The following is a 23917-nucleotide window of genomic DNA, read 5'->3' on the forward strand; positions in this document are numbered from 1 at the left end:
AAGGAACAGCAGATGCTGGAAAATTGAAGGTACACAAAAATGCTGGAGAAACTCAGCGGGTGCAGCAGCATCTATGGAGCGAAGGAAATAGGCAACGTTTTGGGCCGAAACCCTTCTTCAGATTGATGGAAGGGTTTCGGGCCGAAACGTTGCCTATTTCCTTCGCTCCGTAGATGCTGCTGCACCCGCTGAGTTTCTCCAGCATTATTGTGTCGATCTTTTTTTGAGTTACTTACTCGAGGCGCTTGTCACCTGTGCAGGTGTGCTCCGTGTGTCCTCAGGTGTGACTGACCGCACCAACAGCTGATATTGATCCCCAGGTTGCAGCCCTGTCGCTGTGAATGTTATCTCGCCTTTACTCGTGCTCTGGGTCCAACCAACACCGCTAGCAACATTAGTGACTGTAACGTTGTAGGTGTAATTCGAGGCTCTTGTATTATTTGGTGTCGTCCATTCAATACTTAACGAGTGTGTTGTCCTGGTCACCACAGACAGTCCAGTCACTGGAGAGGGATCTGTTACGAGAGAGGCAGAGGCAGGGGTTAGATTGTGTGGGGCACCCTATATTTCCTGAGTGCTCTCCTGCTGTGTGTGTCCAACTCAAATTGTGTGGTTAGACACAAAATGCTGGAGAAGGGTTTCGGCCCGAAACGTTGCCTATTTCCTTCGCTCCGTAGATGCTGCTGCACCCGCTGAGTTTCTCCAGCATTTTTGCGTACCTTCAGGTTTGTGGCTTAATCGGCTTCTGTAAATAGTCCCGTGTGTGGGATAGAACTAGGGTACGGGTGACCGCTGGTCGGCACCGACTCGGTGGGCCGAAGGGCCTGTTTCCATGCTGTATCTAGGGTTGCCAACTGGCCTGTGTTAGACGGGCTAATCCTGTATTTTGGGCTAAACTGTACTGCTACTACTCGGGCGTTTGGGTCGCAGTTACTTACTTGTGGTACTTGTCACCTCCACAGGTGTGCTCCGTGTGTCCTCAGGTGTGACTGACCGCACCAACAGCTGGTATTGATCCCCAGGTTGCAGCCCTGTCGCTGTGAATGTTGTCTCGCCTTTACTCGTGCTCTGGGTCCAACCAACACCGCCAGCAACATTAGTGACTGTAACGTTGTAGGTGTAATTCGAGGCTCTTGTATTATTTGGTGTCGTCCATTCAATACTTAACGTCTGTGTTGTCCCGTTCACCACAGACAGTCCAGTCACTGTAGAGGGATCTGTGACGAGAGAGGCAGAGGGAGGGGTTAGATTGTGTGGGACACCCCTGAATCTCGAGTGCCTTGAGCTGTGTGTCCAGCACAACGTGTGTGTGGTGAACATTGACTGACTGGTCTGGATTATCACTGACTCCACCATCAGTGAGGAATAAAACACACCACCTTATTAAAAAACAATGAAAATGATTCAAAGCCACATGTGTAGGAAGGAACTGCAGATGCTGGTTTTAAACCGAAGATAGACACAAAAAGCTGGAGTAACTCACCCTGCATTGTGTGTGTACTTGGGCTGTGTGTGGGTCAAGCAGATATTGTGTGTGTATTGTTGGGTACAGGATGTGGAATATCAGTCACCCTGCCATTGCCTGCCCCTTGGTCAATTTTCCTGGGTGGCCATTGAGTTATCTTCAACAAAGCTCCCAGGGATAGAAACATATCTCCATCATCAAAGACCCCTACCACCCACCGCATCACATATTCTCCATCCTGGTACAGGAGCATTAGCTGCAAAAGCTCCTCAGTTTCTTCCCGCAGGCTATAAGACTGATAAACAGACTTTGCCCCCTGCCAAAGCATCGCGCACCAACCACCAACCTGGACACACTGTAGCAGAGCCACTGTCGTGCCGCTGCCGATCGGAACGCCTGTTGATGTTTAGTAGAGAGTAGAATGTTTAATTTGTTCATGATATATGTATTTTTATTTCTATTTATTTGTTACTGCACACTGAAAGGACACTGGTTGAGCAACGTTTTTTTGTTTCCTCTGGGTATGTGAGTACTCAGGAAAATGACAATAAAGATATACTATACTATACGATAGAAACATAGACAATAGGTGCAGGAGTAGGCCATTCGGCCCTTCGAGCCTGCACCACCATTCAATATGATCATGGCTGATCATCCAACTCAGTATCCCATCCCTGCCTTCTCTCCATACCCTCTGATCCCTTTAGCCACAAGGGCCACATCTAACTCCCTCTTAAATATAGCCAATGAACTGTGGCCTCAACTACTTTCTGTGGCAGAGAATTCCAGAGATTCACCACTCTCTGTGTGAAAAATGTGTTTCTCATCTCAGTCCTAAAATATTTCCCATTTATCCTTAAACTGTGACCCCTTGTTCTGGACTTCCCCAACATCGGGAACAATCTTCCTGCATCTAGCCTGTCCAACCCCTTAAGAATTTTGTAAGTTTCTATAAGATCCCCCCTCAATCTTCTAAATTCTAGCGAGTACAAGCCGAGTCTATCCATTCTTTCTTCACATGAAAGTCCTGGCATCCCAGGAATCAGTCTGGTGAACCTTCTCTGTACTCCCTCTATGGCAAGAATGTCTTTCCTCCGATTAGGGGACCAAAACTGTACGCAATACTCCAGGGTGTGGGAGAGTTGGTGATTGAGCCCATCGCTTTTACGAGATTCTGCTTGGACCTCTTCAATTCAACCAGTTGCACCAGGAGCCTGGCCTTCAAAGTGTCGTGCATGTACGTTCATCATTGATGCAGAAAACCAAGAGGGGATGTCATTTGGCTCGTGCCCCTGTGTCTGGAGCTGGAGCCGGTACTGAGGGAGGCATTAGAGCAGTTACTGTCTCTTCAGGAGTTACTTACTTGTGGTGCTGGTCACCTGCTCAGGTGTGCTCCGTGTGTCCTCAGGTGTGACTGACCGCACCAACAGCTGGTATTGATCCCCAGGTTTCAGCCCTGTCGCTGTGAATGCTACCTCGCCTTTACTCGTGCTCTGGGTCCAACCAACACCGCCAGCAACATTAGTGACTGTAACGTTGTAGGTGTAATTCGAGGCTCTTGTATCAGCCGGTTGCATCCACACAATCCTTAACGAATCTGTTGTCCCGTTCACCACAGACAGTCCAGTCACTGTAGAGGGATCTGTGACGAGAGAGGCAGAGGGAGGGGTTAGATTGTGTGGGACACCCCTGAATCTCGAGTGCCTTGAGCTGTGAGTCCAGCACAACGTGTGTGTGGTGAACATTGACTGACTGGTCTGGATTATCACTGACTCCACCATCAGTGAGAAATAAAACACACCACCTTATTAAAAAACAATGAAAAATAATTCAAAGCCACATGTGTAGGAAGGAACTGCAGATGCTGGTTTAAACCGAAGATAGACACAAAAAGCTGGAGTAACTCAGCCTGTGTATCATGTGTGTCCTTGGGCTGTGTGTGGGTCAAACAGATATAAACCCTAGCCCTTAACAATCTTATATCTTTCAATGAGGTCCCCTCACTCTCATCCTTCTAATCTCCAGAGTGTACAAGCCCAGCTGCTCCATTCTCTCAGCATAATGGTTCTGCTAAGGCCTCTTCAGCAGAAAACACATTGGAGCCCAGAGGTGAAATAGGTGGATACAAGAGAGGGTAGTACCTATTGCCACATGTTATGCCTTTATAGTTAACCTATCGATAGAGTAAAAACCAAGGGCAAAATTCTAGTTCTATGCAGAAATATCGAACTATTTTATGGGTTGGCACGGTGGCGCAGCGGTAGAGTTGCTGCCTCACAGCGCCAGAGAGCCCGCTTTAATCCAGACAAGTCTGGTGCTTGTCTGTACGGGGTTTGTACGTTCTCCCCGTGACCACGTGGGTTTTCTCCGGGTGCTCCGGTTTCCGAAGACATGCAGGTTTTGTAGGTTAAATTGGCTTCCGTGATTTGCCCCGTGTGTAGGATCAAACAATGGTGGCCGCGGATTGGGTGGGCCGAATGGCCGGTTTCCCTAAATGCTGTATCTCTAAACCAAACTAATCTACTGTCTGATAAACATTTGTGTTTAAGGAGCAACTGCTGATGCCGGAAAATCGAAGGTAGACAAAAATGCTGGAGAAACTCAGCGGGTGCAGCAGCATCTATGGAGCGAAGGAAATAGGCAACGTTTCGGGCCGAAACGTTGCCTATTTCCTTCGCTCCATAGATGCTGCTGCGCCCGCTGAGTTTCCCCAGCATTTTTGTGTAGCCTGATAAACATGGCAGGATCATGAGAGTACCAGCTAGTAGTGGGATATGGAGGCATTGGGGCAGTTGCTGTCTCTGCAGGAGTTACTTACTTGTGGTGCTGGTCTCCTCCACACGTGTGCTCAGTGTGTCCTCAGGTGTGACTGACTGCACCGACAGCTTGTATTGATCCCCAGGAAGCAGCCCTGTCGCTGTGAATGTTGTCCCGCCGTGCCTCTTGATAGTGGTGGAACTAGCACCACCAGTACCATTAGTGACTGTAACGATATAGGTGTAGTTAGTGGCTCTTGTATCAGCCGGTGACTTCCATTCAATCCTTAACGAATGTGTTGTCCTGTTCGCCACAAGGAGTTCAGTCACTGGAGAGGGATCTGTTAAGAGAGAGGCAGAGGGAGGGGGTTAGATTGTGTGGGGCACCCTGCATCATGAGCGCTCTTGGGCATTGAATGAGCCTCCGCTGATAATAGTGAGATGTCCATTAGATGCGGGGTACGGATTATCATGGTGGCGCAGCGGTAGAGTTGCCGCCGCACGGCGCCAGAGACACGTGTTCTTGTCTGTACGGACTTTGTACGTTCTCCCCGTGACCAGCGTGGGTTTTCTCCGGGTGCTCCGGTTTCCTCCCACACTCCAACGACCTGCGGGTTTGTAGGGTAACTGGCTTGGTGTAAATGTAAATGTTGCCAAGAGGATGTGTGTAGGATAGAGTTGGTGCGCGGGGATGGCTGCTCGGCCCAGAGACGATGGGCCGAAGGGCCTGTTTCCATGCCATATCTCTAAACTACCAACTAAACCAAGACCCACCATAAAACCGGAATCTAATCTGACATACAGGATTAAAAACTAAAGGATGTCGGTCACATTGGAATGGGGGCAGTGTGAGGTTGCTGCTGTTTTGGAGATCCTTGTGAATAGACGTATGTGAAAAATAATCCTAGGGATTAAATGTAGGTGGCCGTACACCTCTGAGCTCTGGGGAAACTTGCTTGTTGCTAATCTCCAGAGATACACAAATGATCCCTTTCCTTTGATCACTTGTTACTAGTCAGGAGTCCACAATAGTGTCAGTCGCATTAGGGAGTTTGGCCTAAAATTTCGTTTAGTTTGGAGATACAGCGTGGAAACAGGCCCTTCGGCCCACCGAGTCCGTGCCGACCATCGATCAGCCCAGTACACTAGCGTTACCCGACACACACCAGGGACAGTTTACTGAAACCAATTAACCTGGTGGGACGACAGATGGCACGATGGGCTAAGTGTTCGGCTGGCGACCGGAAGGTAGCCGGTTCGAATCCCGCTTCGAGTGCATACTGTCGTTGTGTCCTTGGGGCAAGACACTTCACCCACCTTTGCCTGTGTGTAAATGTAATGTAATTATGTGAAGCACTTTGGGGTCAATGCAAGTTGACTAAAAATGTGCTATATAAATAAGATTATTATTATTATTTATTATAACCTACAAACCTGCCTGTACATCTTCAGAGAGTGGGAGGAAACCTGAGCACCCGGGGGAAACCCACCCAGTCACGGAGAGAACGTACAGACTCCACACAGACAGCAGCTGCGGTCAGGATCGAACCCGGGTCTCTGGCGCTGTGAGGCAGCAACTCTACCGCTGCGCCACCGTGCTGCCCCTGTGAATGTTCTACATTCCTGCTGTCTATTGTTGCAGAAAACCAAGAGGGGATGTCATTTTGCTTGTGCCCCTGTGTCTGGAGCTGGAGCCGGTACTGAGGGAGGCATTAGAGCAGTTACTGTCTCTTCAGGAGTTACTTACTTGTGGTGTTCGTCACCTGCGCAGGTGTGCTCAGTGTGTCCTCAGGTGTGACTGACCGCACCGACAGCTGGTATTGATCCCCAGGTTTCAGCCCTGTCGCTGTGAATGCTACCTCGCCTTTACCCGTGCTCTTGGTCGAACCAACACCGTCAGCAACATTAGTGACTGTAACGTTGTAGGTGTAATCCGAGGCTCTTGTATCATCCGGTTGCATCCACTCAATCCTTAACAAATCTGTTGTCCCGTTCACCACAGACAGTCCAGTCACTGTAGAGGGATCTGTGACGAGAGAGGCAGAGGGAGGGGTTAGATTGTGTGGGACACCCCTGAATCTCGAGTGCCTTGAGCTGTGAGTCCAGTACAACGTGTGTGTGGTGAACATTGGCTGACTGGTCTGGATTATCACTGACTCCACCATCAGTGAGGAATACAACACACCACCTTATTAAAAAACAATGAAAAATAATTCAAAGCCACATGTGTAGGAAGGAACTGCAGATGCTGGTTTAAACCGAAGATAGACACAAACAGCTGGAGTAACTCAGCCTGTGTATCATGTGTGTCCTTGGGCTGTGTGTGGGTCAAACAGATATAAACCCTAGCCCTTAACAATCTTATATCTTTCAATGAGGTCCCCTCACTCTCATCCTTCTAATCTCCAGAGTGTACAAGCCCAGCTGCTCCATTCTCTCAGCATAATGGTTCTGCTCAGGCCTCTTCAGCAGAAACACATTGGAGCCCAGAGGTGAAATAGGTGGATACAAGAGAGGGTAGTACCTATTGCCACATGTTATGCCTTTATAGTTAACCTATCGATAGAGTAAAAACCAAGGGCAAAATTCTAGTTCTATGCAGAAATATCGAACTATTTTATGGGGTGGCACGGTGGCGCAGCGGTAGAGTTGCTGCCTCACAGCGCCAGAGATCCCGGTTTAATCCAGACAAGTCTGGTGCTTGTCTGTACGGGGTTTGTACGTTCTCCCCGTGACCACGTGGGTTTTCTCCGGGTGCTCCGGTTTCCGAATACATGCAGGTTTTGTAGGTTAAATTGGCTTCCGTGATTTGCCCCGTGTGTAGGATCGAACAATGGTGGCCGCGGATTGGGTGGGCCGAATGGCCGGTTTCCCTAAATGCTGTATCTCTAAACCAAACTAATCTACTGTCTGATAAACATTTGTGTTTAAGAAGCAACTGCTGATGCCGGAAAATCGAAGGTAGACAAAAATGCTGGAGAAACTCAGCGGGTGCAGCAGCATCTATGGAGCGAAGGAAATAGGCAACGTTTCGGGCCGAAACCCTTCTCCAGACTCAAGAAGGGTTTCGGCCCGAAACGTTGCCTATTTCCTTCGCCCCATAGATGCTGCTGCACCCGCTGAGTTTCCCCAGCATTTTTGTGTAGCCCGATAAACATGGCAGGATCATGAGAGTACCAGCTAGTAGTGGGACATGGAGGCATTGGGGCAGTTGCTGTCTCTGCAGGAGTTACTTACTTGTGGTGCTGGTCACCTCCACACGTGTGCTCCGTGTGTCCTCGGGTGTGACTGACCGCACCGACAGCTGGTATTGATCCCCAGGAAGCAGCCCTGTCGCTGTGAATGTTGTCCCGCCGTGCCTCTTGATAGTGGTGGAACTAGCACCACCAGTACCATTAGTGACTGTAACGATATAGGTGTAGTTAGTGGCTCTTGTATCAGCCGGTGCCGTCCATTCAATCCTTAACGAATGTGTTGTCCTGTTCGCCACAAGGAGTTCAGTCACTGGAGAGGGATCTGTTAAGAGAGAGGCAGAGGGAGGGGGTTAGATTATGTGAAACACCCTGCATCATGAGCGCTCTTGGCTATTGAATGAGCCTCCGCTGATAATAGTGAGATGTCCATTAGATGCGGGGTATGGATTATCACGATGGCGCAGCGGTAGAGTTGCCGCCGCACGGCGCCAGAGACACGTGTTCGATCCCATCCACGGGTGTTTGTCTGTACGGACTTTGTACGTTCTCCCCGTGACCAGCGTGGGTTTTCTCCGGGTGCTCCGGTTTCCTCCCACGCTCCAACGACCTGCGGGTTTGTAGGGTAACTGGCTTGGTGTAAATGTAAATGTTCCCAAGTGGGTGTGTGTAGGATAGAGTTGGTGTATGGGGATGGCTGCTCGGCCCAGAGACGATGGGCCGAAGGGCCTGTTTCCGTGCCGTATCTCTAAACTACCAACTAAACCAAGACCCACCATAAAACCGGAATCTAATCTGACATACAGGATTAAAAACTAAAGGATGTCGGTCACATTGGAATGGGGGCAGTGTGAGGTTGCTGCTGTTTTGGAGATCCTTGTGAATAGACGTATGTGAAAAATAGTCCTAGGGATTAAATGTAGGTGGCCGTACACCTCTGAGCTCTGGGGAAACTTGCTTGTTGCTAATCTCCAGAGATACACAAATGATCCCTTTCCTTTGATCACTAGTTACTAGTCAGGAGTCCACAATAGTGTCAGTCGCATTAGGGAGTTTGGCCTAAAATTTACTTTAGTTTGGTTTAGTTTGGAGATACAGCGTGGAAACAGGCCCTTCGGCCCACCGAGTCCGTGCCGACCATCGATCAGCCCCGTACACTAGCGTTACCCGACACACACCAGGGACAGTTTACTGAAACCAATTAACCTTCAAACAGAGAAACATAGAAACATAGAAATTAGGTGCAGGAGTAGGCCATTCGGCCCTTCGAGCCTGCACCGCCATTCAATATGATCACGGCTGATCATCCAACTCAGTATCCCGTACCTGCCTTCTCTCCATACCCCCCTGATCCCCTTAGCCACAAGGGCCACATCTAACTCCCTCTTAAATATAGCCAATGAACTGGCCTCAACTACCCTCTGTGGCAGAGAGTTCCAGAGATTCACCACTCTCTGTGTGAAAAAAGTTCTTCTCATCACGGTTTTAAAAGGATTTCCCCCTTATCCTTAAGCTGTGACCCCTTGTCCTGGACTTCCCTAACATCGGGAACAATCTTCCTGCATCTAGCCTGTCCAACCCCTTAAGAATTTTGTAAGTTTCTATAAGATCCCCTCTCAATCTCCTAAATTCTAGAGAGTATAAACCAAGTCTATCCAGTCTTTCTTCATATGAAAGTCCTGACATCCCAGGAATCAGTCTGGTGAACCGTCTCTGCACTCCCTCTATGGCAATAATGTCCTTCCTCAGATTTGGAGACCAAAACTGTACGCAATACTCCAGGTGTGGTCTCACCAAGACCCTGTACAACTGCAGTAGAACCTCCCTGCTCCTATACTCAAATCCTTTTGCAATGAAAGCTAACATACCATTCGCTTTCTTTACTGCCTGCTGCACCTACATGCCTACCTTCAATGACTGGTGTACCATGACACCCAGGTCTCGCTGCATCTCCCCCTTTCCCAATCGGCCACCATTTAGATAATAGTCTTTCCCGTTTTTGCCTGTCTGTACATCTTCAGAGAGTGGGAGGAAACCTGAGCACCCGGGGAAAACCCACCCAGTCACGGAGTGAACGTACAGACTCCACACAGACAGCAGCCGTGGTCAGGATCGAACCCGGGTCTCTGGCGCTGTGAGGCAGCAACTCTACCGCTGCGCCACCGTGCTGCCCCTGTGAATGTTCTACATTCCTGCTAACTATTGTTGCAGAAAACCAAGAGGGGATGTCATTTTGCTTGTGCCCCTGTGTCTGGTGCTGGAGCCGATACTGAGGGAGGCATTAGAGCAGTTACTGTCTCTTCAGGAGTTACTTACTTGTGGTGTTCGTCACCTGCGCAGGTGTGCTCAGTGTGTCCTCAGGTGTGACTGACCGCACCAACAGCTGGTATTGATCCCCAGGTTGCAGCCCTGTCGCTGTGAATGTTGTCTCGCCTTTACTCGTGCTATTGGTCCAACCAACACCGCCAGCAACATTAGTGACTGTAACGTTGTAGGTGTAATTCGAGGCTCTTGTATCAGCCGGTTGCATCCACTCAATCCTTAACGAATCTGTTGTCCTGTTCACCACAGACAGTCCAGTCACTGTAGAGGGATCTGTGACGAGAGAGGCAGAGGGAGGGGTTAGATTGTGTGGGACACCCCTGAATCTCGAGTGCCTTGAGCTGTGTGTCCAGCACAACGTGTGTGTGGTGAACATTGACTGACTGGTCTGGATTATCACTGACTCCACCATCAGTGAGGAATACAACACACCACCTTATTAAAAAGCAATGAAAATGATTCAAAGCCACATGTGTAGGAAGGAGCTGCAGATGCTGGTTTAAACCGAAGAGAGACACAAGAAGCTGGAGTAACTCAGCGGGACAGGCAGCATCTCTGGATAGAAGGAATGTCTGAATGGGTGATGTTTCAGGTCAGGTCTCGACCTGAAATGCCACCTATTCCCTGTCTCCGGAGATGCTGTCTGACCCGCTGAGTTACTCCAGCTTCTTGAGTGTATATTCTGCTGGAAGAACCCAATGGGTCAGGCAGCATCTGTGGAAGGGAAATGAACACACAATGTTTCAGGTGTGGATCTTTCTTCCGATTAAGGATCTAGACCCAGAATATTGACTGTTCATTCCCTCCACGGACGCTGCCTCAACCAGCGAATTCCTCCAACACTTTGCATTTTTCTCCAGATTCCAGCATCTACAGCTTGAGATGTTTTAGTCTTTATATCTTTATTCTCTGGAACGCAGAAGGTTAAGGGGGGACTTGATAGAGGTCTTTAAAATGATGAGAGGGATAGACATAGTTGATGTGGACAAGCTTTTCCCTTTGAGAATAGGGAAGATTCAAACAAGAGGACATGACTTCAGAATTAAGGGACAGAAGTTTAGGGGTAATATGAGGGGGAACTTCTTTACGCAGAGAGTGGTAGCGGTGTGGAATGAGCTTCCAGTGGAAGTGGTGGAGGCAGGTTCCTTGGTATCATTTAAAAATAAATTGGATAGGCATATGGATGAGAAGGGAATGGAGGGTTATGGTATGAGTGCAGGCAGGTGGGACTAAGGGGAAAAAAAAATTGTTCGGCACGGACTTGTAGGGCCGAGATGGCCTGTTTCCGTGCTGTAATTGTTATATGGTTATATGGTTAGAGGTACTCCACAGAAACAGGCCCTTCATCCCATCGAGTCCATGCCGACCAGTGATCCCTGCACGCTAACACCATTCTACACACCAACAACAATTTACAATTTTACCAAGGCCAATTGGATGAAGAAAGAATGGTCTCGACCTGAAATGTCACCTGTTATTTTTCTTCAGAGAAGCTGCCTGACCCGGTGAGTTACTCCAGCATTGTGTGTCTGGGGTGCACTGGGTGACTGCAGCTCCATACAAGTCAAGTCAAGTCAAGTCAAGTTTATTTGTCACATACACATACGAGATGTGCAGTGAAATGAAAGTGGCAATGCTCGCGGACTTTTGTGCAAAAGACAAACAACAAAACAACCAAACAAATTATAAACACAATCATAACACACATATTCTTTTACATAATAAATAATAGAAGGAAAAACGTTCTGTAGAGTTAGTCCCTGGTGAGAAAGGCGTTTACAGTCCGAATTGCCTCTGGGAAGAAACTCCTTCTCAACCTCTCCGTTCTCACTGCATGGCAACGGAGGCGTTTGCCAGACCGTAGCGGCTGGAACAGTCCGTTGCAGGGGTGGAAGGGGTCTCTCATGATTTTGTTTGCTCTGGAGTTGCACCTCCTGTTGTATAGTTCCTGCAGGGGGGTGAGTGAATGTGCTTTTCAACGTAGACTCTGTTAAAAATGGCTCTGGATCTTAATGCTGATTGAAATGCTAGTTTCAATAGACAGTAGACAATAGGTGCAGGAGTAGGCCATTCGGCCCTTCAAGAAGCCAGCAGCGCCATTCAATGTGATCATGGCTGATCATCCCCAATCAGTACCCCGTTCCTGCCTTCTCCCCATGTCCCCTGACTCCGCTGTTTTTAAGAGCCCTATCTAGCTCTCTCTTGAAAGCATCCAGAGAACCGGCCTCCACCGCCCTCTGAGGCTGAGAATTCCACAGACTCACCACTCTCTGTGATAAAAAGTGTTTCCTCATCTCCGTTCTAAATGGCTTACCCCTTATTCTTAAACTGTGTGGCCCCTGGTTCTGGATTCCCCCAACATCGGGAACATGTTTCCTGCCTCTAGCGTGTCCAAGCCCTTAATAATCTTCATGCAGAACAGTCAAACTTCTGCCTGGCAAATGCAAACTACTGTGGTCAGGATGATGCAAATATCTCTTGCAATGGGCGTAGAACTGAAGGAGGTGTTGGAGCAGTTACTGTCTCTTCAGGAGTTACTTACTCATTATTTTAGTTTAGAGATACAGCGCGGAAACAGGCCCTTCGGCCCACCCTGTCCATGCCGACCAGCGATCCCACCAGCACATGAACACTATCTCAAGTCAAGTCAAGTTTATTTGTCACATACACATACGAGATGTGCAGTGAAATGAAAAGTGGCAATGCTCGCGGACTTTGTGCAAAAAGACAAACAACAAAACAACCAAACAAACTACAAACTGAATGGAACAGATTAGTAAGATTAAACGAGAACTTACCAGTTTGAAGTTTGATCTGTATTTTATGAGGAGTTACGATGAGGGATTACGTGAAGAGCCCGCTCAGCACGCATGCGCGGCATACTTCAAAGCAGCGGTGTGGAATCACAGACAGACACAGTTATTGAAATAAACATAGTAAAGAAAAGGAGAGCTTAGTTACCAGTTTGACCTCTATTATTGAGGGTGGGAGCGGAGGGCACGTAATCCCTCATCGTAACTCCTCATAAAATACAGATCAAACTTCAAACTGGTAAGTTCTCGTTTAATCTTACTATTTTACTTCGGAGTCACGTGAGTGACTACGTGAAGATTTTAAAGCTCTGTGATTTCAAACCGTGTAACAGTTCATACTTCACTCGCTGCCGAAGTCCTTGAGGGAGGAAGTGTGTTATCGTAATCAACCAAATGAATCTGTTTGTAGAAAAACACAATGGTATTTATTAACAATAACAACAAAGAAATTAAATTGCTCCCCCGGGCTTAAATTAAATATTTGCACTCTGTAAATTTTTTTCTGCAAATAAAGCAGGTTTTGCAAACGACTTATTATAAAAAGTTCGGAACATTCTTTCCCCCAGACTATCCTGCTGTAGCCAGGATGTGGTCTATAGGCACATCCATTCTTTTGGCCGTCGACGTGGATGCTGCCCTGGTGGAGTGAGATTTGTACATGTTAGTATTTATACCAGCAGCTTTCAGCACCCGCTTGAGCCACCTTGAAATGGTTTGGCTCGTCACCCGACCATAAGGTTTTGTGTGGCTGGCCCATAAGGCTTTTTCACTCCCTCGAATATTTTTGATTGTGTCTATGTAGGACAGTAGGTGGGTCATGGCACATAACCGTGGTCCTGGTGGGTAAGCCCGGAATTCCACGACTGGATTAGGTGTTCCTGGTCTGCTCTGTTTGATCAGTCCCTGGATAATGAAAGAGATCTGGTCTGGAGCTGTAAGCATGGTGTCCAGTCGCAATAGGTGTAGTGACTGGACCCTCTGTGCAGATACAAGTGCCATCAACATGAGTGTTTTGAGCGTAGATTGTTCCAGGGTGAGGGATCTGCCTAGTGGCCATTCCCTGAGGTTTGTCAGGACCACACTGACATCCCATATATGGGTGTACCTTGGTCTAGGGGGGTTAGAGTTGTAAATACCCTTCATTAGTTTGACCATCAGCGGGTGGGACCCCATGGCCTGTTGTCCTGGCGCCTGTGTTAAATAGGCAGGCAGGGCACTTCTAGCTGTGTTGATGGCTCTGTAGCTGAGTCCTTCATCGTGGTGAAGGGCTGCCAGGAACTCCAGTATGTTGGTAACTGTAGCGGTTGAGTAGGTGGTCCCTGTATCCAAGCAGTACTTCTCCCATTTTTTTATGCTGGACAAGTGCTGTTTTCTTGTGGATGTTCGGTGGGATGCTGTCATGGTGTTGATGGTGGTTTCTGACAATCCCAGTCTCAGTAACGGTCTTTTCAAAATCTGCAACCCAGGAGTTTGATTTTTTCATGGCACGGTTGGCTTATGCCCGACACTGGGTGGGTTAATAATTCTGGGTTACTGGGAAATATCATCGGGGTTTCAACAACCATGTCGTGGAGTAATGGGAACCATGGCTGTGTAGGCCAGTCGGGTACTATCAAAATACCTGAAGCCATTTGTATTTTGCGTAGTACCCGGCTGATGAGGCAGAAGGGAGGAAATGCATATAAGAAGAAATTTCCCCAATCCAGCACAAACGCATCTACCGCTGCTGCCTCCGGGTCTGGTTCCCAAGCGACATACATAGGTACCTGGTGATTTAGCCTTGATGTATATAGGTCGATATCTGGCGTGCCATATTGCTTAATAATTTTTGCAAACACGTTGGGGTTTAACATCCATTCGGTGTTATCATTGCATTTGCGTGACCTGGTGTCTGCCTCTGTATTTAGCTTACCTGGCAGGTAAGTTGCTGATAGCCAAATATGTCTGTCGACACACCATTGCCAAATTGTGTTGACCAATTTGTCGCATGATATCGATTTTATGCCGCCCATGTGATTAATATAAGCCACCACCGTATTGTCTATTTGTAATCGAACATGCGAGTGATGCATATTGGATGCATATGCTTTTAAACCATAAAAGGCACCCAACATCTAGATAGTTAATGCCCAGTGTAAGTAGTAACGATGACTCTAGGTTAGTCCATCTACCACCTGTGCTGGATATGGAGTTAGTCGCTCCCCAGCCTTGAGCACTGGCATCTGTTTGGATAACTAAAGCAGGGTTAATGATGATGATAGGGCTGAAACTATGCCAAATGTTTTTTGCCCTCTTTCTTATTGCTTCAGTGGGTAATTTCATGATAAGATCATAATGACCTGCATGTCGTTTTAGTGCCTGTACCTTTGCTCTTTGTAAGTTTTGATAGTGCAAAGGTCCAAATTGTGTAGCCGGAAATGCTGCTACCATTTTTCCCAATTACTCTTGCTACTTGTCGATCGTTGACCGTTAAATTGTTACATGTTTGTGCCAATTCAGTTGTTTTGTCTTTTGGCAAAGTTACAGACATGTGGACTGAGTTAATTGTGAGGCCCAAGTAGTCCATGGTTGTGGATGGCTTCATCTTTGATTTATCTGGATGTAAGACAAATCCCAAGGTTTCGAACAACTGTTTGGTAGCTGACACAGCTAATATAGCCAATTCCATGGTCTTGCCTACTATTAAGATATCATCAAGATATGCCATGACAATATGTTTTTGTCTTCTTAATATTGCCAGGGCTGGTTTTAGCATCTTGGTGAATAATCTTGGGCTGATGTTAAACCATTGGGTAATGCTTTAAACTGCCATAGCTGCCCCATCCAGGTAAATTTCAGATATCTGCGATGATCCTTGTGAATAGGTACTGAATAGTAAGCATCTTTGAGGTCAATGCTTGCCATTAAGTATCCTTTGGAAATCAGTTGTTTGGCAGTTACAAATGTTTCCATTTTGAAATGTACATACTTAACAAACATATTTAGTGAAGTTAAGTCAATGATGATGCGACATCCACCATCTTTTTAGTTTTAGTGAATATATTTGACACAAATTCCAAGGGTTCATGTTTTGTTTTTTCAATGATACCCTTAGTGATTAGCCTCCCCAGTTCAGCTTGTCCCTCTCGTTTCTCTTTAGCTGAGAGGGAAAAGACCCTTTGGGGTGAATGTTGAACTGGTGGCAATTTTTCTAGTATAAATTGTATTTTGTATCCACTAATGACATTGAGTATATACTTGTCACTCGTGATAGACTTCCATGCTTGCTCAAACAGGTGTAATTTCCCCCCTGTTAGTATAGCGCCCCTACTTTCTATATGCTGGTAGGAACCAGACCCACCTACCTCCATGGTTATGGGTGTTTCTTCTGTCGCTTCCCAGACCAGCGAGTCTTGCACGTTGTATGATGTGGCGGTGATGTTTGGGGCTGACGCATTTTCCATGGGGTCCGCTCTGGGCCTTGGTCTAAAAAAGACTTCCGGTGGTGATATGCGGACCCCGAGCTTTCACCAGTCCCATAGGGTAGACGTTGACTGGTGGACACAATGGGGTGCTGCCGCTTGGGTATTGTAGTTTTGGGTTTGCTCGTCCCGGGGCCTGCCCTCATGAGACCGAACGTTTTAGAGGCCTCTTCCATATCCTTGACTTTTTTAGTGAGGTCTTTGCCAAAGAGCAGTGTGTCTGGCTCAGTGGCTGGGGTTTTGCACAACCCCGCGAATTTTGGATTTAGGGCTGGTCTTATAATTTCTTTGCGGAGGTTATTTATCTCGAACTGTGTGTTGCACAACAGCGCAAGAGTGTGTCCTGTTGGTTTGTGGTCATATCTGTATTGTCCACAGAACGAGCAAATGATGTGATGGCTGACGTCAGGAGCCTGAGGATCCGCTGCAGTTTCAGCTCCTGGTTCCGAATATTTGTCCCGACGTGCCCCCAGATTTGGCTGTTGACAGCCGGCACTTTGAGGGACTCACAATTTTCTGGAGCTGTGTACATTTCTAAGGCCTCATTAACCACCTGCTCCTGTAGGGGCCTGTTGGAGAGGTGGTTGATGCTGGCCGCTAGTTTAGGCTCTAATGGCCTTCCTGCACGTGGGGCTGCCACGTAGCGGTCCACCACACCCAGCAGCTCTTCCTGGTCCTGCACCCCTGGCATACTCCCGACTTCTTCAGCCAGCGTCCCCTCTTCCTGACCAGCCCAGTCCTGGTCACCAAAGCTACCCTTGGGTGAGGAGGAAGCGATGGGCAGTGCACAAGGCACTGTGGAGGGTGTGCCTGAACTCCCCCTGCGAGACTGCTCCTCACGCAGCGCGTCTCGCTGGAGCACGTGCTCCAGGAGCCGCTCCACGCGGCTCAGGCGGCTGTCTCTCCCCCGAACGGGTGGTGAGACGTCCCCGTCCGACGAATCGGAAACCACCGGCCGGATGGTCTTCCTGGTGGCTTTGCATCCAGTCCGCTGCTCCGGCGCTAGCGAGACTGGGCTCAGCCCGGTGTCGGGGATGGCGGAGCACCCAGGTAAGCGGTCCTACCGCTTCCTGCCCCCCACTGATGGAACGCTCCTCCGTTGGAGTCGAGCGGGGGACAGGTTTCTTCAAGAGCCTTTTCTTGTTCATATTCTTGCTGTGGAAACAAAGCAGAAGGCTCTCCTTGCCAAGAGAAAACCAACCTCAGAGTAACTTACCCGATGGTCCGTCTTTTAACCTGTAGCGGGAGCGCCTGACTCCCGCTGTTGCACTGCTGAACGCAATGCCGCGCAAGCGTGCTGAGCGGGTTCTTCACGTAGTCGCTCACGTGACTCCAAAGTAAAATCACATATTCTTTTACATATTAAATATTGTGGGTGGAAGGAAAAAGGGAAAAAAACAGCAATTTTGAAAAAACGGTAGAGTGGTTCAGTAAACGTTGGTCCCTGGTGAGATAGGAGTTTACAGTCCGAATGGCCTCTGGGAAGTAACTCCTTCTCAACCTCTCCGTTCCCACAGCATGGCAACGGAGGCGTTTGCCTGACCGTAGCAGCTGGAACAGTCCGTTGCAGGGGTGGAAGGGGTCTCCCATGATTTTATTAGCTCTGGAGTTGCACCTCCTGATGTATAGTTCCTGCAGGGGGGCGAGTGAAGTTCCCATAGTGCGTTCGGCCGAACGCACTACTCTCTGCAGAGCCTTCTTGTCCTGGGCAGAGCAGTTCCCAAACCAGATGGTAATATCCACACACACCAGGGACAACTATACCAAGTATCCAATTAAGCTACAAACCTCTATGTTTGAGGAGTGTGGGAGGAAACCGAAGATCTCGGAGAAAACCCACGCAGGAGGGGGGGAGAATGTGCAAACTTGAAATGCTATGCGTTTCTGTTCAGTATTGAAAAGCAAGGGTGAAATATAATTTTTATTCAGAACTGCCAAACTAAATAAATAGGAACCACTTCAGTCAGGATTATGTAAGTGCCGCCTGGTTCTGGAGCTGGAGCCGGTACTGAGGGAGGCATTAGAACAGTTACTGTCTCTTCAGGAGTTACTTACTTGTGGTGCTGGTCACCTCCACAGGTGTGCTCGGTATGTTCCCAGGTGTGACTGACCGCACCGACAGCTCGTATTGATCCCCAGGTTGCAGCCCTGTCGCTGTGAATGTTGTCTCGTTTTTACCCGTGCTAGTGGTCAAACCAACACCGCTAGCAAAATTAGTGACTGTAACGTTGTAGGTGTAATCCGAGGCTGTTGTATCATTTGGTGCCGTCCATTGAATCCTTAACGAATCTGTTGTCCTGTCCACCACAAACAGTCCAGTCACTGGAGCTGGATCTGAAGAGAGAGGCGGAGTGATATAGTGTGGAAACAGTCCCTTCAGCCCAACTCGCCCACACCAGCCAACAATGTCCCAGCTACACTAGTCCCACCTGCCTGCGCTTGGTAAATATCCCTCCAATCCTGTCCTATCCATGTACCTGCCCAAATGTTTCTTACATGAACGGGATAGTCCCTGCCTCACCTGCCTCCTCTGGTAACTTGTTCCATACACCCACCACCCTGTGTGAAAAAGTTACCCTTCTGATTCCCATTAAATCTTTTCCCCTTCACCTTGAACATCTGTCCTCTGGTCCTCAATTCCCCTACTACGTAAAAAACTCTGCGCATCTACCCGATCTATTCATCTCATGATTTTGTACACCTCTATAAGATCTCCCCTCATCCTCCTACGCTCCATGGAATAGAGTCCCAGCCTACTCAACCTCTCCGTACAGCTCACACCCTCTAGTCCAGGCAACATCTAAACTCTGAACATTAATAGCCCATTCATCTACTGCATCCGCTGCTCTAGATGCCAGTTGATTTACATCGGGGAGACTAAGCGGAGGTTGGGCGATCGTTTCACCGAACACCTCCGCTCAGTCCGCAAGAACCTACCTGACCTCCCGGTGGCTCAGCACTTCAACTCCCCCTCCCATTCCCAATCCGACCTCTCTGTCCTGGGTCTCCTCCATTGCCAGAGTGAGCAACACCGGAAATTGGAGGAACAGCACCTCATATTCCGCCTGGGTTGCTTGCGTCCGGATGGCATGAACATTGAATTCTCCCAATTTTGCTAGCCCTTGCCGTCTCCTCCCCTTCCTTAACCCTCGAGCTGTCTCCTCCCATCCCCCCGCCCTCGGGCTCCTCCTCCCCCCCTTTTTCCTTCCTTCTCCCCCCCCACCCTCTATCAGTCTGAAGACGGGTTTCAGCCCGAAACGTTACCTATTTCCTTCGCTCCATAGATGCTGCTGCACCCGCTGAGTTTCTCCAGCACTTTTGTGTACCATTAATAGCCCATTATCTGTTTTTTTGCACTTTATCTGTTTTATTTATTCATGTGTGTATATATTTATATAATGGTATATGGACACACTGATCTGTTCTGTATTCATGCCTACTATGTTCTGTTGTGCTGAAGCAAAGCAAGAATTTCATTGTCCTATCTGGGACACATGACAATAAACTTACTTGAATCTTGAATCTTGAACATCCACCTAAATCTTTTCTGAAACCTTTCAAGCTTTTCGGAAGGAGGTGAGAAGGGATCTCTTTAGTCGGAGGATGGAAAATCTGTGGAATTCTTTGCCACAGACGGCTGTGGAGGCCAAGTCAGTGGATATATTTAAGGCAGAGATAGATAGATTCTTGATTAGTACGGGTGCCAGGGGTTATGGGGTGAAGGCAGGAGAATGGGGTTGGGAGGGAGAGATAGATCAGCCATGATTGAATAGCGGAGTAGAGTCGATGGGCCGAATGGCCTAATTCTGCTCCTATCACTTATGACCTTGTGACCTCTGTGACAAAGTCTCCGCTTGGTGCCCTGATTTGCCTGCACAACCCTAAAGATGCGTTGTGATGTCAACTGGCCACCGTGCATTGCCCCTTAACCTGGGTGAGTGGAGAAAGAATGGAAGGGGAATGTCGACGGGCTGGTGGGGGAAGCATACATTACAGGAGCTCAGGGGGAAATGGAGCGATGGAATTGTGTGGCTGGGAGAATATGCATTCGCTAAATGGGCTTGCGTGGTGCAATAAGGAAAGAAAAACAGATTGGGAAATCCCTGGAATGTCGACAAGGGACAAAGGTGAGTTGGCCACATTTCAAATGTCATAATCTCCTCCTAGCTCATTCATATTTACATAACTATCAGCTTGGAGGTCAAGTCAATGCATTGAAAAAAAAACCCTTATTTCCACCAAGTGCCTTTTTTATTTACTCTTCTTCCTGCTCTGCTTACTCTTTTGTAGATCATCTACAGTGAATTTGTAGATCACAGATTTATGGGATTTATGGACTAGAGGCGAGTTATTTAATCCTTCTTATCCACGTTGTCTAAAATTACCAACTCCCCCCTCCCCCTCCCCCCTCCATCTTACAGGCATAGAGTGCTACAGAGTGGAAACAGGCCCTTCAGCCCAACTTGCCCATACTGGCCAACATGTCCCAGCTACCTGCATTTGGCCCATATCCCTCCAAACCTGTCCTATCCATGTACCTGTCTAACTGTTTCTTAAACGTTGGGGTAGTCCCAGCCTCAACTACCCCCTCTGGCAGCTTGTTCCATACACCCACCACCCTTTGTGTGAAAAAGTTACCCGTTCAGTTTCCAAATAAAGGAGACCCAGGTTCGATCCCGACTACGGGTGCTGTCTGTACGGAGTTTGTACGTAACCTGCATGGGTTTTCTCCGAGATCTTCAATTTCCTCCCACACTCCAGAGATGTACAGGCGTGTAGGATAATTGGCTTGCTGTAAATGTAAAAATTGTCCCTAGTGTGTGTGTGTGTGTGTGTGTGTGTGTAGGATAGTGTTAGTGTGCAGGGATCGCTGGTCGGCACGGACTCGAAGGGCCTGTTTTTGCGCTGTATCTCTAAACTGAACCAAACTAAACTATAGTTCCTTCTGTGATGAGGAATTACGCTGGTGTGTCTCCCCATGCTCCATATCTCACCGTTAAATATCTTCCGTATTTGACGACTGCAACATGTTTCTGTACAACCCCTTTCGGGGGAACAACCTCCCTACTTCCCATATATAACCATATAACAATTACAGCACGGAAACAGGCCATCTCGGCCCTACAAGTCCGTGCCGAACAAAATTTTTTTTTCCCCTTAGTCCCACCTGCCTGCACTCATACCATAACCCTCCATTCCCTTCTCATCCATATGCCTATCCAATTTATTTTTATATGATACCAATGAACCTGCCTCCACCACTTCCACTGGGAGCTCATTCCACACCGCCACAACTCTCTGCGTAAAGAAGTTCCCCCTCATATTACCGTTAAACTTCTGTCCCTTAATTCTGAAGTCATGTCCTCTTGTTTGAATCTTCCCTTTTCTCAAAGATATGTCAACCTTATCAGAAGTTTCAACCTTTCATTGAGATCTATTTATATGAATCATTGTTATTTGTTTTTAAATCTCTGAATGGGCTCGCCCCGCCTTACCTCTCTGAGCTGCTCCACCCATACGCTCCTGCCCGGTGCCTCAGGTCAGCTGGTCAGCTGCTCCTGGAGGTACCGAGGTCTAGTCGGAGGCTCAGAGGGGATAGAGCCTTCTCTGTTGCTGCTCCGGCACTCTGGAACACCCTGCTGTTGCACATCAGACAGGCCCCCTCACTGTCCGTCTTCAAATCCAGTGTTAAAACACATTTGTACTCCCTGGCTTTTGACCATGCCTGAGGCTTTGCTTCTGTTTGTGGTGTTTTTGATGTTTCTTTATTTTACCTGTCTTTTCCTACTATTTCTTTTGATTGTTATTTTTGGTGTGTATTAACTTTTTTGTCAATGATTATTGATGTACAGCACTTTGTTGCAGCTATGTTTGTTTTTAAAGTGCTCTATAAATAAAATTATTGTTATTATTATTATAATCCTGGTACACCCAACCTTATTCCCTGCACACATCGCCTCTCACACAATTATCATTTGTTTTATTATCAGCCTATCTTCAGCCAATTGATAAACAACAGAATCACGACACCTTTCTGCCCTACGCCTCTTCCATTGTCAGTGTGAGGCTAAATGCAAATTGGTGGAATAACATCTCATATTTCGCTTGGGCAGCTTACACCCCAGTGGTATGAATATTGATTTCCCTCATTTCAAGTAGCCCCGGCATTCCCTCCCTCTCTATCCCTCCCCCACCCAAGTTGCACCAGCTTCTCATTTTCAACCCTACAAACCAAAGATCCTATAGCGAGCTCTGCTATATTGAGGGGGGATCTTATAGATTGAGGGGGGGATCTTATAGAAACTTACAAAATTCTTAAGGGGTTGGACAGGCTAGATGCAGGAAGATTGTTCCCGATGTTGGGGAAGTCCAGAACAAGGGGTCACAGTTTAAGGATAAGGGGGAAATCTTTTAGGACCGAGATGAGGAAAACATTCACACACAGAGTGGTGAATCTGTGGAACTCTCTGCCACATAATGTAGTTGAGGCCACAGTTCATTGGCTATATTTAAGATGTGGCTAAAGGGATCAGGGGGTATGGAGAGAAGGCAGGTACAGGATACTGAGTTGGATGATCAGCCATGGTCATATTGAATGGCGGTGCAGGCTCGAAGGGCTGAATGACCTACTCCTGCACCTATTTTCTATGTTTGCTAAAAACAGCTAACAATGGCCTGTTTCCTTTGTCATTGTTACTTTTTTGCATATCTTTCATTCATTGTGTTTTATCTCTCCACATCATCATCTATATCTCTGTTCCTCTTATCCCTAACCAGTCTGAAGAAGGGTCTCGACCCGAAACGTCACCCATTCCTTCTCTCCAGAGATGCTGCCTGTCCCGCTGAGTTACTCCAGCTTTTTGAGTCTATCTTCAGGTATATTATTCTTGTTCTCCCCAGCCTTTTTTTTACTTCTCTTCAACTTAATGTGTGTTTGAGTTAAAGTGGTTCTCGGTTCTGATGAAATGCCGTCTGTTTAGTTTAGTTTAGTTCAGAAACACAGCGAGGAAACAAGCCATTCGGCCCACCGCGTCTACACCGACCAGCGATCCCCGCACATTAACACTAACACTAACATGTTACTGTCACCAAATACGTATGACATTTAACTGTGCGATATGGAGCATGCTATATTTAAGAGGGAGTTAGATGTGGCCCTTGTGGCTAAAGGGATCAGGGGGTATGGAGAGAAGGCGGGTATGGGATACTGAGTTGGATGATTATATTGAATGGCAGTGCAGGCTCGAAGGGCCGAATGGTCTACTCCTGCACCTATTTTCTATGCATCTATTCTATGAAACCTACACACTAGGGACCCCAACCATGGACTGTTTACCCTCCTACCATCCGGGAGGCGCTACAGGTCTCTCCGTTGCCGAACCAGCAGGTCGAGGAACGGCTTCTTTCCGGCGGCTGTCACTCTACTAAACAACGTACCTCGGTGACTGCCAATCACCCCCCCCCCCCCCCCCCCCCCCCCGGACACTTATTATTTATTTTTTATTCAAATCGTTTGCTATGTCGCTCTTCAAAGGGAGATGCTAAATGCATTTCGTTGTCTCTGTACTGTACACTGACAATGACAATTAAAATTGAATCTGAATCTGAATCTGAATCTAGGGACGATTTTTTGAAACATATATACCAAGCCGATTAACCTACAAATCTGTGCGGCTTTGGAGCGTGGGAGGAAACCGAATTGCTCGGAGAAAACCCACGCAGGTCACGGGGAGAAGGTACAAATTCCGTACAGACAGCACCTGTAGCCAGGATCGAACCTGGGTCTCTGGTGCTGTGAGGGCTGCCAGGCAGCAATTCTACCGCTGCGCCAACGAGCCACCCAAATGCCTGAAACGTTGACTCTAGTTCCCTTTCCTACAATCTCTATGTGTAATTCAGCTACTCAGTC

The 23917-nt window shown here is 47.8% G+C and overlaps 1 protein-coding gene across 3 annotated transcripts in view; it reads right to left on the minus strand.

Annotated features, from left to right (window-relative positions):
* The window catches only part of LOC129713895 (receptor-type tyrosine-protein phosphatase eta-like), a 57188-nt gene that overhangs the window by 25161 nt on the left and 8110 nt on the right, over positions 1 to 23917 (minus strand). For 2 of the 3 annotated variants that reach the window (XM_055663262.1, XM_055663260.1), the window contains exons 3-10: positions 18064 to 18342; positions 9729 to 10007; positions 7459 to 7737; positions 5969 to 6247; positions 4284 to 4562; positions 2829 to 3107; positions 939 to 1217; positions 237 to 515 (exon numbers count right to left, since the gene is read on the minus strand). In XM_055663262.1, coding sequence (XP_055519237.1) covers positions 237 to 515; positions 939 to 1217; positions 2829 to 3107; positions 4284 to 4562; positions 5969 to 6247; positions 7459 to 7737; positions 9729 to 10007; positions 18064 to 18342 — 2232 coding nt within the window. The remainder of the gene's footprint in view (positions 1 to 236; positions 516 to 938; positions 1218 to 2828; positions 3108 to 4283; positions 4563 to 5968; positions 6248 to 7458; positions 7738 to 9728; positions 10008 to 18063; positions 18343 to 23917) is intronic. The other variant, XM_055663261.1, reaches the window with a different exon arrangement.

The sequence above is a fragment of the Leucoraja erinacea genome, chromosome 37, assembly GCF_028641065.1.
Source record: "Leucoraja erinacea ecotype New England chromosome 37, Leri_hhj_1, whole genome shotgun sequence".
NCBI lineage: Eukaryota > Metazoa > Chordata > Chondrichthyes > Rajiformes > Rajidae > Leucoraja > Leucoraja erinaceus.